Source organism: Oratosquilla oratoria, chromosome 11 (assembly GCF_046742065.1).
Source record: "Oratosquilla oratoria isolate Oo_2021 chromosome 11, ASM4674206v1, whole genome shotgun sequence".
Lineage (NCBI taxonomy): Eukaryota > Metazoa > Arthropoda > Malacostraca > Stomatopoda > Squillidae > Oratosquilla > Oratosquilla oratoria.
The window spans coordinates 51,344,809-51,362,308 of NC_134787.1; the positions used below are offsets into that span (position 1 = coordinate 51,344,809).

At 41.2% G+C, this 17,500-nt stretch overlaps 1 protein-coding gene across 7 annotated transcripts in view; it reads right to left on the minus strand.

The window, feature by feature from the left end:
• The window catches only part of Liprin-alpha (PTPRF interacting protein alpha), a 395,115-nt gene that overhangs the window by 133,947 nt on the left and 243,668 nt on the right, over window positions 1-17,500 (minus strand). For all 7 annotated transcript variants that reach the window (XM_076192875.1, XM_076192874.1, XM_076192877.1 and 4 more), the window contains exons 4-5: window positions 8,611-8,685; window positions 1,447-1,572 (exon numbers count right to left, since the gene is read on the minus strand). In XM_076192875.1, the coding sequence (XP_076048990.1) occupies window positions 1,447-1,572; window positions 8,611-8,685 (201 nt within the window). The remainder of the gene's footprint in view (window positions 1-1,446; window positions 1,573-8,610; window positions 8,686-17,500) is intronic.

The window sequence follows — 17,500 nt, forward strand, 5'->3', positions numbered from 1 at the left end:
GCGAGACCCTTATCTGGATATGAACCAACCCACTCGCCCATGGGAGTTCCGCGCAGACGATCAGTTAAGTGACTACGTACGTCTGACAACGTGTGTGACAAGTAGTTGTTGTCAAGGTCAAGATGACTGGCAAGAGCTTCACCAAAATTCGCATAGCATATAGTTGTCTTGAGAGTGTTACACACACATACACACACACACACACACACACACACACACACACACACATACACACACACACACACACACACATACGAGTATATACACACGCACACAATCACACACACAGGCAAACAGACACACACACACACACACACACACACACACACACACACACACACACACACACACACACACACACACACACACACACACACACACACACACACACACACACACACACACACACACACAATCACACAATCACACACACAATCACACAAACACACACACAATCACACAAACTCACACAATCTCACAAATATACTTACACGGTCATATAAACAAACGTACACGTTTATTAAACGTACATGTAGACAGGCACGCTCATACATCGAGTGGGTGAGGCTAGATGTCCAGAGTGACGGCCGGGGGGGGTCTCGGCACTTGTCTTTAAGTCTCAGCCAGTGGGCCGTGTGTAGGACACGACACACTCAAGCAATGCAAAACGAATCAACCAAATGCTTCAAATAAAAGAAACTTTTTTTTTTCTTCAAAGCTGAGGGGGAGGGAATTTAGGGGGAAAAAAGGAAAAAAAAATGCTGAAAATAAGGGGGAAAGTGGTGGGTCTCTAGCCCCGCCATCTCTCTGATATATCGTCAAAGGCACAACATATTTTCCAGTCTCCCATGATCAAAACAGATAAAAACATATTTGTACACATAAATGAAAAAAAAAATAAAAAAAAAAATGTTGCCATAACTAACAATCATATCACAGGACTCTATCAATCACAATACCATATAATTCTCATCATATTTACCTTTTTTATATAATTTTTTTTAAAAGGAGTGAGATTTTTTAATTTTTAATATAAAGAGCTAAGCAACAGCTGGTGAGCAAAGAGTCAGGAGGCGACAACACAAAGTGACGAAAAAAAGGGTTAAAATTAGAGCTAACCAAACTCAATTACCTTGATTTCCTCGCACTAATTAAAAAAAAGTAAAGTTAATTGGTTAAACAAAGCCGGACTAGACTACATCTCAGCGTTATGGCAAAAAAACCTCCATTCGTGACTTTGGTCATTTTAAGATGGCAAACTCGGGTTACATCTAGTTAATTTAATTAGAGAAAAAAAAGTTACCCAAAAGTGCATGTCAAATCCGTTTAAGGTTAATCTAGTTTAAGAAAACCCCTACCCAGCCACCCCCTTAAAAAAAAAAAAAAAAAAAAAAAAAAAAAAAGTCATCCCCAAATAGAAAACGGGAATTGGGGGGACCCACTTACCGATGAGGGCGTGTCTCCGCTTCCTCCTCCTCCCACCGAGCCTCCATCTGTAGAATCGGCTTCGCCATTCAGCTTCTCGCTCTCAGCACCGTCGCCAGGAACCTTCCCCAGTTTGTACTGGCTCAGCTGCAGAACCAAGAGTAAGGTCAGTATAAAAAATAAGGTCAGCATAACGAGTGAGGTCAGTATAAAGAGCAAGGCAGTATAAAGAGTAAGGTCAGTATAAAGAGTAAGGTCAGCATAAAGAGTAAGGTCAGTATAAAGAGTAAGGTCAGTATAAAGAGCAAGGTCGGCACAACGAGTGAGATCAGTATAAAGAGCAAGGCCGAGAAAGAGGAAAAAGACGTATAAAGAGTAAGGTCAGTATAAAGAGTAAGGTCAGCATAAAGAGTAAGGTCAGTATAAAGAGCAAGGTCGGCACAACGAGTGAGATCAGTATAAAGAGCAAGGCCGAGAAAGAGGAAAAAGACGTATAAAGAGCAAGGTCAGCATAACGTGTAAGGTCAGTGTAAAAGGGCAAGGCCGTGAAAGAGGAAAAAGACGTATAAAGAGTAAGGTCAGTATAGAGCAGAATATAAATTTCAAAAGCAAGGTCATAATAAAAAGAAAGGTCAATATGAAAAGGAAGGCTGATATAGAGTAACGTCAGTATAAAGGTCAGTGTAAACTATCGAGAAAAAATAACATAACGAAAAAGGTCAGTGCAAATAGGAAGGCCTGTATAAAGAGGAAGGTCTGTATAAAGAGGATGGTCATTAATAAAAGAAGTGTAAAGAGGAAGAGTCAGCATAAAGAGGAAGATAAAGGAAGGTCAGGATAAAGAGGATGACCGTACAAAGATGAAAATACACATAGGGTCTACGGTATATAAAGAAAAAGGCCACCAAAGAGTTAGGTCAGTATGAGAGGAAGATAAATATAAACAGGAAGGTCAATACAAGAGGAGAGTAAGGCCAAGAAGAGTGTCAGTATGAAGAGGAAGGCCAGGATGAAGAGGAAGATCAGGATAAGGAGTATGGCCAGGATAAAGAGTATGACCAGGATAAAGAGGAAGACCAGGATTAAGAGTAATGCCAGGATTAAGAGTAAGGCCAGGATGAAGAGGAAGACCAGGATAAAGAGTAAGGCCAGGATAAAGAGTGAGGCCAGGATAAAGAGGAAGACCAGGATAAATAGGAAGGCCAGGATAAAGAGTAGGGCCAGGATGAAGAGGAAGACCAGGATCAAGTGTAAGGTCAGGATAAAGAGGAAGACCAGGATAAAGAGGAAGACCAGGATAAAGAAGAGGGCCAGGATAAAGAGGAGGGCCAGGATAAAGAGGAGGGACATTGCACAGCAATATGAACTTTCCGCTAACTCGACCTGAAGGCCACGCTTCCCCAACTCCCGGCCCTTTTATGAAAACAGTTCATTGGTCAATGTACATGAACCAATCCCATTGGTCCATATACAAACCAATCAGCCATAGGCACAGGTGTGGATTCCAGCCGAGGTCAGCGTCATGTATAATCAAATTAACTTAGTTCCTGTCAGGAAGGAACGGGGTGGGTTTTGAATATCAAGAAAACAAGAATCAGGTGTTTCCCTTAAACCCCAATGATGTCAATCCAAGGCCTTCTCTCTGCTGAATAAAATCGCTTGACGGCGGCCAAACTAAACGCAAATCGACTTTAGACACAAAAGGGTTTAATTGAGAATAGGTTTAAAACCTTTTCGCGTCAACCGGGAATTCCGTTTCATAAGAACATAAGAATGAAGGAGACTGCAAGAAGACCATAAGGCCTACACTAGACAGCTCCATATCCATCACCACCTGTCATCCCCATCCATAAAGTTGTCTAACTGTTTCTTAAAACAACTGTTAGTTTCAGCGCTCACTACATGGTTACTAAGTCTATTCCATTCGTTGACCACCCTATTAGTAAACCAATTCTTGACTATTTCCTTCCTAAATCTAAATTTGTCCAGTTTAAATCCATTACTGCGAGTCCTGCCCTGTTGTTTTAGTATGTTGACCTTGTTTGCGTCGCCCTCGTTAAAACCTTTGATCCACTTGAACATCGATTATTTTGCATCGAAGTGACAATCACGATTGAAACGGCGACACTGAGTCGCAAATTAAATATTCGCAAGAAGTAAAGACGTAAAGTGAAATGTTTACTTCCACCTTCCTCACTGGAGGTATCGATGACGACAAGATTAAAGATTTGGTTCACTGCGAACGTGACGTGTTTTGACGAAGCACAGAAGTCCTGAACCCAGATACAGATATGCAGTCGTGGAAACGTGTGCTTTAAAGATTTGCTCGTATTTATTTGTATTAAAGGGTTAATCGGTGGTATTCTTAAAAAAATCTTTCCTTATATAAATCTTATGTAAATCCTTGGTAGGGAAAAATTTATGATTTTTTTTTAAGAATACCACCGTAAGAATCTTACGGTGGTTTAAATCTTTCCCTTCCAAGGATTTATACAAGATTTATATAAGGAAAGTATTTTTTTTCTTAAGAATACCATAATTTAATTAGTGTGATTGAAACAAAGTATAAAACGACAATTCCCTCCCAATGTCTCTGTTATTACCATATATCGAGTCTTCACACCAGTAAATATCGTGTAAATTGCTTGTTTAGCCGTACACTCACGATCTAAAGTTCAGACACCATCTCCCCTTCGTGGCTGGCCGAAGCCAGGGCTTGAGTAGAGCTGGGTAATAGGAGACACTAGCTGAGAGATGTGGGGTCCGGTAGGTCTGTGTGCGTAAGTGGTCTACGAGGAACGACATGCAAGTTTGCAATCACATCTTACCTCCGACCCTGGCTTTGGCGAACTTTCAGCCAATGAATTATCGAAAACTCTGTATCATGGGCTGGTGCTCTAAATTAAATGTTCTGACAACTGTGTCGTTAACTTCCAAAACATAACAAATGCGCGCCAAAATTGATAAACACAGCAATTAATCAACGGAGTTTCCTTTGATTTAACTAATCAGGATTTGACAGGCAAATCAGAACATTGTTAATTGCGGTTAATCAGTAGCGGACAGGACAGTCGAGAACATCATACAAGACCCTCCCCCCCCTCCCGGATAGAAAATTTCTGCATTGCGAATCTAGGTTTACGCGAATTTAGATTTACGCGAATTTAGATTTACGCGAGGGGTCGAGAACGTGCAACGCATAATTATAATCGACGAAGATCGCCAAGAGAGACGTCTAATTAAGATGTATCAAAAGTTGTAGGGGTAATGCTTAATTGCTCCTGGTGAGTATCACAAAAATAAAATAAAAAAATAAATAAGATAAAATAAAAAATGTGGCGGCAGAAAAAAAAAATCTTCATTTCACTTCAATAGTGATGTAGACCAATTTTCGAAATCATTCAATCCTACTTTGTTCTACCAAGAACCTTTATTGTAGCGATTAGCAAATTATTACTTTATATCAAATTTTATATCATATACGACATTTTAAGAGCACTTCGTTTATGTTCACCTTAGAATATTTTTTAACGTTATCTTATACAATCATAACTGTTGTCTCAAAATTCAATGACAGGACATCCGCGGCCCCACATTGGTTGGCAACGGTCCCCAGACCATCCCACAGACCTTTTTGGGAAAGAGTTGGGCTTCTGTAGTAAACGAGTAGAACTACTTCCGAGTCACCGGCTTGTGGTAATACGAGAAGAGCCCTCCGGGGAGCGAATGTCACCCTCTCGGGGCTGCACTTCCAGATGGAGGTGAAGATATTGACTGTTTCTGGAGAATGGCGCAGGGAAATGATTCAGTCTGACGTCCATCTGGTGAGACAACCATTTTCAGGTACCTGATGTTGGTCCCATGTAAACTTTTTTTTTTTTTTTTAATCGTCGACCCTGCTCACACGATCGATTCGTTTCTTCGTTACCCTTTTAGCTGCCGAAAGACGTGAAATACTCTACGGAGACGAATAAAATCGACTGACGACAGAGACATCTGCTAAGCAGGAGACTACCAACAGGTCGATGAGGAGTTCGTGCCACACCAAAACAACCCTTACGCCAAGTGACAAGAGGTGCTAAAATCGCTTCCCCCGGGACAAATCGCCTCCTCTGTGCCTGAAACAGACACAAATTTTCGCTATTTACACACGTTAGTAATTTGGCGATGCAATCAAATTCGCGACGGCCATGATCACGCATTAAATATGATTATACCATTTCCTTCATTCATTTCATTTTTTTTTTTTTTTTGTCCCAAAACGCATTTTGAAAGCTGTTCACAACTCCGAAAGCTAGGCAAGGTCGCGAGTTTAAAATACATTTATATACATTGACTAACGGGAGGCTAATTAGAGGGGATGTGGGCGCGTGGGCGCGTGGTTTTCCCGGTAGACGCGTGCCCACGATAAATAAAGCTATAAATACAGTTCCGTAAATCAGCAGCAGGAAAATAAATTGCTGAGCAAATGTTCACCAAACGTGTACGGATTCTGATACCAATGTACCCTTCTGTGTAGTCACTACACAATTAAATAAATAAATAAATAAATGAATAAATAATCAATAAATAAAATTAATGAATTACAAAGGAACTACAAAAATAAAACAATGAATATATTGAATTAAATACATGTGAAAAATAATAAAATAAAAGATATACATAAACAAGTGATAACAATAATAATAATAATAATAATAATAATAATAACAGTAACCATAATGATATAATTAATAATAATAATAATTTCATATTTTGCAAATACGCGGAACCTAAAAACACGTAAGTAATTAGCCAAATAAACAAATGAATAAGCAACAGATAGTGTGCACTAAAAAACTCCACATCAAAATTATATAAAGACAACGAAGTACGACTTTTAAATCATATCCCTGAATCCAACTACTACTAAACACTGCCGTTTAAGTCCTTCCGTCCCGTGTGGTCTTTATTCTTTGTTATTCTCACTGCCGTCTGGCGATTTCAATCATAGCAGAGGCAATCTCTTGCTAACGAAGGGATTATATGACACTCCCTCTCCCCCCCCCCCAAAAAAAAAAAAAATATATATATATATATATATATACTCACACACACACAAGTAGTAATATTTTTGGTGAACTTGTCTTTGCTCAGCAACCGAATGTCCCGATCATTGTTAGAAACCTAGAAAATACTAATAAGAAGATTATAATCTGTCAGAATGCTGTCGATTTCAATACTACTTGGATACAAGAGAATCTGCTCACATATTTTTGAAATATACATATATATACATATATATACAATATATATATATATACATATATATATATATATATATATATATACATTGATGTCCACACTGGTTGCGTACTTAGCCCGTACACAGTAGATGGTGCGTGTGTGTGTGTGTGTGTGTGTGTGTGTGTGTGTGTGTGTGTGTGTGTGTGTGTGTGTGTGTGTGTGTGTGTGTGTGTGTGTGTGTGTGTGTGTGTGTGTGTGTGTGTGTGTGTGTGTGTTTCAGCATGATCATGGATGACGTGTTGGACTCGTGATCGACAGCTATTTCCCTCCAGGAAGGGACCTCAGAACTCATATATGACCGATCTATGGGGAATGCTGTGACCTTACACGTACACACACACCCATCTCACCGCCCACGAGAGCTGGAGTAACGACTCGCATCGCAGCGATACTGAAATTATTTCAGTCGTGGGCGGGATTCGAGCCCGGACCGCCGTAGTGGCGGCCGGGAACTCTACACACTGCGCCACGAGTCGTGTGTGTGTGTGTGTGTGTGTGTGTGTGTGTGTGTGTGTTACATATTCGTTGTCGCCATGCGATTTTATTCACCCAAGGAACCACTATCCCCCGACCCTGGGCAGTTAAAGCGACTATTTTTTTTTTTTTTTTTTTAATTAAAGGGCTTAATCCGTTCTATATGTGCATTTATTCTGACTGACGCCAGGCGATTTTATTCAACCGGCGTAAAAATAAAAACTACACAGCGAATGGCATCACTGTGTTTACATGCAAACACTAGGGGCACAGGTGACTCTACTCGTAAAACCACAAAAATAATCACATTAAGAGTTTGAAACGATCAAGAATTTTATTTTGGTCTACGTCGCAATATTTTCATCTTACACTAACTCCTAGAGGGCAAAGGCTAGATCTATTTCAATTAAACGATTTCATTCAATCCCTTTGAAGATTTTTTCATATTTGTTGTCTTTATTCTGGTTAGCGCCAACTTTAGCTCAGACGAACCCTTGAAACTTACAGGCTCATCTCGACAGCAAATGAATTCGAAAAGAATTAACGAAGTTGACGAAATTGTAGTTCCATATTTTATCTACACCCTCTGGTAAGTCGGCATAATACTCGTAAGTAGATAAATAAATAAATATCAATTAAGTTGTCTACATTTTACTCACTCTCCTGGGGAAAAAATTAACTAAACTGTGGTTCCACATTTTACCCACATCTTCTCACAAGAAAGAAAAGTAAACAAACATATAAACATAACAATATATAAGAGACGACTAAATTGTAGTTCCAAATTTTATTCTCACCCATTGCGAGGAATGCAAAATACCTAAGTAAATATAAAATGAATATGTAAATTGTAGTTCCATATTTTACCCACACGCCCCTAGGAAGGAGGGCTGGAAACAACAAAATTTGACCGATTGTTCCACATTTTTCATGAAAGTAGCAGTTGCCGGCAAGGCCGACGAGTTAAACACCATATGAGGACGGAGCCTTTATTTGTACGACGTTTCGCTTATTATTATCATTGTACTTGAAAAAGCTGCAATAAGCGAAACGTCGTACAAATAAAGGCTCCGTCCTCATATGGTGTTTAACTCGTCAGTCAATTCCACATTTTGCCCACACCTTTTGGAAAGCTGAAGAAGTAAACAACTACACTAATTAAACTGCAATTCCATATTTTACAAACACCCTCTGCGAGAAGGAGGAGGAGGAGGAGGAGGAGAAGAAAAAAGAACAAGAAACAGAAGAAGAAACAATAGAAGAAGAAGAAGAAGAAGAAACAGACTAATAAGAAGAAAAAACAGACGAAGAAAAAGAAGAAACAGAAGAAAAGTTGACTGTGTTGCAGTTCCATTTTTTACCCAGAGCACCTGGGGGAAGTACGGAAATAAACAAATGGTCACAGGTTCTTCGAACTTAATTTACCTCTTCCTTGCTCTGTCCAAGCTCCTCTTCGAGCTGCGCCACTCTCTCCAGGGAGACGCGCAGCCGCTCGCGCACCTGGAAAATAAATAAACAAATCAACAAATATAAATGACTGAAACAGAAGAAAAACAAAACAAAATAAAAAAACAAATGAATAAAGAGTCACTGGCAACTGTCACATTCAGTTTCCTTTCTCAACATGCAATACATATATTCATAAACTGTCTTATAATAAGGGAAAATAAACACATGACTGAATAAATACAAATTGATAAATACTGATTGGCAACCGTCATGTCCAGTGACCTTGATCAGAAGCCTTGACCAAAAATGTAACGAATCTTTCTACGAGTCGTTGCGAGAAATTTCTATGAATTTCTATGTGGGAAATTGCTAAAAATTAATGAACAGGACCAGAACTTTTGGATGTGAATGTACAGATGGGTTCCATAAATCTCGTGACTTCCATATATGGTCATAGACAACATAGAGGGAGGAAATAGGAAAATTATTAAAAAAAAATATTTCATACTAACTGGCAGACATGACTGCAACATAATAAGAATATACAGACTCCGGCGCCATCTGTTATCACATAACGGAACCAACACAAGACTGTCGTCGAACTTACGAAACAACACTTTTCTGTGCACCGACGCACTTTGAGGATTTTATTCTGGTTAACCCCGGACAATTTTTATTGAGCTCAGAGGTATCACCGTGTTGTTACTGGTTCCCCACATCTGACGAGCCCCCAGGTAGACACCCAACCTATCTCCATCTCTAAACATGCTTTGATACAACTGTGACCTAACTGTCCACCTTGAAAATAAATCGGACTTTTTTCTAAATATTTCTAAACTCACGCGGGATTTACCCGTCCTTCAGTATGTATAAGATTACCTCTATCCTTCAACAACAAAATCAATCAAGGATGTCACAGCAGCCAAGAAGTTAAAAAACAAATCTAATGACTGAAAAACACGGGTTTTCCTCTTTGGCCGTGTTTTCTAAGTCATTACAGTCACTTACTATTTTACGTCATCACTAAAAGTCACCAAAGAATTGAGGTAAATAACCAATAACACCACCAATAATAATGATAATGATAATGATAATAATAATAATAATAATAATGATAATAATAATAATAATAATAATGATAATAATAATAATAATAATAACGTAAGTTTTGTTTAGGTCAAGTTAGATTAAATTAGCCTACTGTAAGATTTCACTAAATGGGTACATTTTCGACTTCTGAGCCAGCACTAGGGACACGTAATCCTAAAAATAAACAACTTATGGTCGCCATTCTTACTACAGTTGGGAACATATCGTGCGTGTGGTTGCCATTCCTACTACAGTTGGGGAAATGGTGACATAGTAATCTGTCATCAATATCGTAACCACCATGTCAATAATAACGAACAAAAATAAAAATACAAATAAAACAGAAAACAATGCAATTGTAAATTAATCATAAAATCATAAAAATAATCACTGACGGTTAACAAACGGGATTGTACGAACATGAAAATATCTAAAATTTAATCAAATAAATAAATGAATAAGAACATGATCTTTCGAGAGGAAAATGTCGTGAAATATCAGTATTTCCAACATTAAGTCTTTATGTTTGATTATACAGAGAAGAAACACGGCCCACCCATTCTGTTCCTCTTTGGAAACAGATGACCAAAAGTTGAAACTAATGTCAGTTCTTTGATCATAAATAAAAAAGGAAATCGCCATTCCTTCAGTGATATTACATAATGGCTCCCAGCTTATCTACAAGACAACGGAAAAAATTATGTATATGCATGTATGTGTGCAAAGTATACTGTTTATGTGTGTATATGTGTATTTATATGTATTATATATTATATATATATATATATTATATATATATATTATATTATATATATATACACATTTTAACAGCCACAATGCACTTTAATTCTAAGCCACCAAAGGCCGACATGCAGAAATTGAAATGCGGTACTGCCAGGGACTCGAACCTAGCATCCTCATGACAAGTACGGTAGTGACTTACCAACTAGGCTATCAAGAGAGATATAATTTGAGCGCAATTTTTCTTATATATTTGTATGCTCGAGTTACTTGCACATACATGGAATTTTGCGTTCAACCCATCTCCACTATGATAGTACAATTGGAAGTATACAAACGCGGGAAAGTATTTGTAAACTGCATTGTGGTTGTTAAAATGTATCTCTAATCACTGGGACCCATCCAGTGTTGTACATACACACACACACATATATATATATATATATATATATATATATATATATATATGTGTGTGTGTTTATATGTTTTATATATATATATATATATATATATTATATATATATATGTGTGTGTGTATTTATATATGTGTGTGTTTATATATATATATATGTGTATATACATATATACACATATATATATATATATATATATATATATATATATATGCACACGCATGACATGCACATCGTTTAATAATCAAATATGATTACCCCCTTCCATACCATGTGTGTGGGCAAGACAATTTTGGAGATTTTATCAACTCCTGACCCACTGAGGCGACTGCAGGTCAAAGATTCACTTGAATAAAGACCCCAAAAATGTGCTGTCATGTCTACCCACTGGTTATTTTGTTTGTATGTTTAGTTGTTTACTAATCAATTTACTAACTTAATTGCATCCAAGTTTTGAAAAAAAAAATTATTGTCGACATGCTCTGCCAAACGAACCCATAAAAAACAGCTACAATGATAGCATCACGAAGAAGAAGAAGAAAGGAAGAGGAAGAAGACAACGAAGAAGAACGCGAAAAAGAAGAACGCGAAGAAGAACGCGAAGAAGGAAGAAGAACGCGAAGAAGAACGCGAAGAACGCGAAGAAGAACAACAACAACAACGCGAAGAAGAAGAAGAAGAAGAAGAAGAAGAAGAAGAAGAAGAAGAAGAAGAAGAAGAAGAAGAAGAAGAAGAAGAAGAAGAAGAAGAAGAAGAAGAAGAAGAAGAAGAAGAAGAAGAAGAAGAAGAAGAAGAAGAAGAAGAAGAAGAAGAAGAAGAAGAAGAAGAAGAAGAAGAAGAAGAAGAAGAAGAAGAAGAAGAAGAAGAAGAAGAAAAATCACGATTTGAGTGTCTCGGAGCATAATATAATAGTCGCCCCCTCTCTCCCCCCATCCCAGCGTGCAGTACCGCGGTTTGCCAGCGACAAACTGTCCCGCAATACCTATGCAAATCGTCTCCGATTTCAACCCAGCGCAGCTCCGTCGTCCTCAAAGGGTTTACAAGGTTCTCCTATTGCCTGATATTTGTCCACATCACTTGGAACAACGTTCCCTACAATTTGAATCCATCTAGAAAACGTGTTCAAAAGAACAAAGACACGAAAACCCACATCTAACATAAATGACTTACATACATCGTGTTCACATCCAACTTTCTCTCTGTGAGACTATGGTCAAAATAACAAATAGGTGGAAACGGATATATAATAATTAAAAAACAATGTCTACGTATGTTGTTGCGTTCATCTAACGGTCTCGTTCTGTGATCCAAAAAATGAAATCCAGACGAAAGGGTCTTCGGAAACTCCTTGTATTCCGGATTTGCTCTTCTTGTTAACAACCGTTGTGGCCTTCCATGACCTGGGGCGCCTTTAGATTGGATCCGCAAAGCTGCTGCTGCTGCTGCTCTCTCTCTCTCTCTCTCTCTCTCTCCTTCTCTCTTGATTTCTCTGTCTCGCACTGTCACAGTATACGTATTGTGTGCGTGCGTGCGTGCGAGTGCGCGCAAATTTTTACGTGCGTGTATAAGTGTGTACACACACACACGCACACACACACACACACGCACACACACACACACACACACACGCAATCTCACAAAGGCAAGACAGTGTTTGACTAAGCAGGCGGACTATTCCCCACAAGTTTCTCCGGCTCTTGCTTGGGCTGGACCCTGTGCTCCAAGTTCGGCTGACAGAAACAAACGCAAATGAGAATGAATGCACACACGAGGGGATGGGAGGGAGGGAGGGAGAAAAAGAGAGAGAGCGGGAGAGAGAACGGGAGCGAGAAGAGTGAGAGAGAGGGAGGGAGAGAGAACGAGAGCGAGAAGAGTGAGAGAACGAGAGCGAGGAGAGGAGAGGAGAGGAGAGGAGAGAACGAGGAGAGAGAGAGAACGAGAGCGTGGAGAGAGAGAGAACGAGAGCGAGGAGAGAGAACGAGAGCGAAGAGAGCGAAAACGAGAGCAAGGAGAGAGAGGGAGAGAATGCTATACCGATTTAAAATAAAATAAAAATCTGAAGATACACCAGCTCTTCAGTTTCCCTCCCAGGCGATTCTATTCATCTCATAGGTTCCCTCCACAGCAAAAGGATCATGTCGCCAGATGATTTTATTCAGGAGATACACATAAACAAGCCCGTTCTCTATTACCTATTTCCCATTCTCCCATTACTGTCTACACACACTTACCGTTTTCTGTTCACGCATTTCCACTTCATCTTCCCACCCTCATTTCCGATTCCCAAGTTACGCCATCTTCCGTTCTCTTCGTCGTCGTCGTCCTCCTCCTCCTCCACTTCTCTCTTCGTCATTAATTCAACTCCTCTTTATTGCTATGTACTCCCCACCTCCCTCCCACTCACTCGCCCACTCTCTCTATAAATCCCTCACTTACTCCCATACTCCCCCACAATCGTTGTAATCCATTCTTGTGCATAGACCTTCCTCACCCACTCCCACCTTCCTTGCCAGACTCCCTAACCTCCTTCGCTCACCCCTCCCTCCTTCCTTCAAGAATCCCCACCCTCCCTGACTCCCCCAAAGTAGCAAATGTCGATACGTACTCCACATCTTCGTCCCTCACTCCCTTCCTTTACACTCTCCCTGACCCTCCCTCATTATCCCCAGAACACACACACTCCCTATTCTCCTCCCTCCCTCCCTCAAACGCCTTGGTCCCTAATACTACCCCCTGTCCGGTTGTTAGGGGGCAAAAGGCATGAATTACACAATGGAACCGACACGCCTTCCCCCCTTTGTCCAGGCAGCTTTAAAAGCACAGGGCCGTTGCAGAGTCAAATCCCCTTCTGAGGTCCAGCAGAGGAGTTCTCCTCGCTCCTCCTCCTCCTCTTCTTCTTCAGCGTCCATTTGTTATGCATTTCCCGTAGAAGATACTCTTCCCTCTGCTCTTCGTCTGCTACCTCGGCAAGCTCGCATCCGCTCATTGAATATTTCATCCTCCTCCTCTTCTTCTTCCTCCTCCTCCCTCCTCATCCCCGCCTCCAATCTACCCTTTCCCCCCCCCTCTCCCGGCTCCTAACCGACGTCCCTACACAATTACGCTCTCCAATTACTCTGTGTTCTCCCAGTTTAAATGAACTGTTGGAACTACAGAACTACATTACACACCTGTTTCACAGCTACATTATCTCGTTCACCCGGCGCCTCACGTTTCTACATCATCAATGAACACACTACCACTCCATTCTCTTAAGTCCATACACAACGAATTTATGTTTCCCCCTTTATGTATACTGTTTATATATATATATATATATATATATATATATATATATATATATATATGTATATATATATATGCACAAATAACCCACAGTCGGAATTAAAAAGGAAACTAAGAAGAAAGATAAACTTCTGTATTTCGGCTAACAGCTATAGAAGTTTAATTTTCTTCTTAATTTCCTTTTTAATTTCGACTGTGGGTTCTTTGTGCGTTTCTCAAATGTGCTACTACCTTTCGTCCCATAAATATATATATATATATATATATATATATATATATATATATATATATATATATATATATATATATATATATATATATATATATATAAAGACAGCCATTCAGCCTCGCCCTTCTGGTCATCTCGTTTATTTCGTCTCAATTTTGGACGTCTCAATTTTGGATTTCTATATTCGAGAAGTTTCGTCCACGGAAGCGGAACCAAGAGCCCTGAGGTCTCCATGTCCCTATTCATACTTCGCCAGCGCTTCTATACTTGGTGGACTCACGACGGAGGGATGGTCGAGTTTGAAAGCGATCAGCCTTCTTCTCTGAGCGGAGATTAGTCTCTGGTTATAAAAGAATGATAAGTGACTCTGATCCGTAGGGGTGTCAGGGACGCATAAAAATAAAAATCCATATCCCCCCTCCCCCATATTGGGGGCAAATGGCAGAACGTCTGTGCCCCCCCGCCCCCGGGCTTACAATGGTACCCCCACTTCTCCCCGCACAGATTTCAAAAAAGTTGCAAAAATGAATTAATAAACAAGTGAATAAATAATAAATAAATAAATAAATAGACAAATGACATGGACGTAGAGAGCCACTCAGAGAAGTAAAATAAAAATACACAAACTTTATCGCCAGCATCACCATCATCATCATGATCACTATCGTCAGCATCACCATCATCATCACCATCATCAGGGGCAGTGCCGACAAAATCTTCAACAAACAAACTCTGATTGGAGCATTTTTCTTTTTCGAAAACTGCTGACCCACTGGATTTGTCATTTCTTCTTCTTCTTCGTCTCCCTTTTCTTCTTCTTCATCTTCTAATGAATACGAGTCTCATTAAGCAATCCCATCATCTTAGGTTTACAAGAGCCATACGTCTTCTCCTTAAACCCTACCACCATTGCATTCGCCCTCACATACCACTATCAATACCAACTCCACTGTTAGTATCCCTACCACCACTCTCTACACCGCTACCACCACCACCACCACCACAATTCCAGCATCGCCTAATCCTATGCCTAACCCAGACACCCATGCAAACGACAATGGCTACAAACTTCGACAGTGCTACTGTCTGACCTGGCTTTCTCTCTCTCTCTCTCTCTCTCTCTCTCTCTCTCTCTCTCTCTCTCTCTCTCTCTCTCTCTCTCTCCCTTTCTCTCTCTCTCTCTCGAAGACGCATCCTCTCGGTACTTTCCCCATTGGTCCCTCTCTCTCTCTCTCTCTCTTTCTCTCTCTCTCTCTCGAAGACGCGCCCTCTTGGTACCTTCCCCCATTGGTCTTTTGTTCCGCTTCCGAGTTATCTTGAAAACCGTGGCGCTGCTGCACCATTCACACGGGCGGGGCGGGGCGGCACAATCGCTTCCTCCTTCGTTTTCTCCCATTTCCTCCTAAGATTCTCCTCGCAAACTGAACTGAATAATGAAAGTCTATCGCCAGGTAGGTAGGTAGGTAGGTAGGTAGCGAAGACCATATGGCACCGAGGGAAATTGAAAAGGAGGACGTGGAGGAGGACGAGGAGGAGGGAGAGGGGGAGGGAGAGGGGGAGGGGGAGGAGAAGGGAGAGGACGAGGAGGGTGAGGAGGAGGGGGAGAGGAGGAAGAGGAGAGGAGGAGGGAGAGGAAGACGAGGGAGAGGAGGAGGAAGGAGAAGGAAGGGGAGGAGAGGAGGAGGAAGAGGAGTAGAAAGAGGAGGACGAAGAGGAGGAAGTGGAGTAGAGAGGAGGAGGAGCAGAGAGAGAGAGAGAGAGAGAGAGAGAGAGGAGTAGAGAGAGAGGAGGAGGAGGAGGAGGAGGAGGAGGAGGAGGGAGAGGAGTGGAGAGAGGAGTGGAGAGAGGAGGAGGAAAAGGGGGAGGAGGAGGGGAGGGAGAGGAGGAGGGGAGGGGGAGGGGGAGGAGGAGGAGGAGGAAAGGAGGAGGAGAGGAGGAGGGAGAGGAGGAGAGGAGGAGGGAGAGGAGGAAAAGGAGGAGGGAGAGGAGAAGGGAGAGGAGATGGGAGAGGAGGAGGAGCAGGAGGAGGAGTGGGACCACTGAAGTTATCATTCATTCGAGAGAAGTTCCCTTACGCACTCTTAAGTAGAAGATTATCCCTAATCGTCTTCCTGTGTTTTATTTGTATTTTTATTCACGTTGCCGCCAGGCGATTTTATTCACATATGATGCCCCTCCCGCCCACCACCACAGGAACACCGATTTTTTTTTTTTAAGTTATTCTTGCCGCTCTTTTCCAATATTTTTTTCTTCTTGTTCCTCTTCTTCCACGCCCTCTCCTCTTCCTCTTCGTGTTCTCATTGATCTCACCACCCTCTTCCATGCTCCTCTTTTTGCTCTTCTCGTCCTCCTCCTCCTCTTCCTCCTCAACCCTCTCTCTCTCTCTCTCTCTCTCTCTCTCTCTCTCTCTCTCTCTCTCTCTCTCTCTCTCTCTCTCTCTCAACACACACACACAATCGTGTGTGTGTGTGTGTGTGTGTGTGTGTGTGTGTGTGTGTGTGTGTGTGTGTGTGTGTGTGTGTGTGTGTGTGTGTGTGTGTGTGTGTGTGTGTGTGTGTGTGTGGTCTGCGTGTGTGTGTGTGGTCTGCGTGTGTGTGTGTATGTGTGTACTAGCGAGACTACTCATCAAATCATGGTCAGCAAACTCCAGAATCTAAGACAAAACCAATCCCGATTTTATGTTCAACTCTGATTCCATTTCCCGCCCTCCTCCTCCTCCCCCAAACATAAACGAACTTCTTCCTTCATATATAATATTGCCTTCGTTATTGGCGCTCTTTGTTCAGCTCCCCCCTCCCCCCCACGATTATTTTACTGAGGATCAATTTCCTCTCGCCGCTCGAATGGAAACAGCCGCGGCTGTGGGGGGGACGGGGGGAGGGACGGGGGGAGGGGGGAGTTAACGGGAAGAAAAACCCATCGGGATGAAAGAAATATTCGAATGAAAAAAAATATCAAAGTTGCCTAAAGGGGTGAGAAGGTGTGGATAGACGCAGTCCACCTCCAGGATGATGTGCTGGTGGAAGGATAGTTCCACTCTAAGGTGGAAGATGGAGTAAGAAATGGGGGTGATGGTGGTGGTGATGGTGGTGATGGTGGTGGTGGTGAT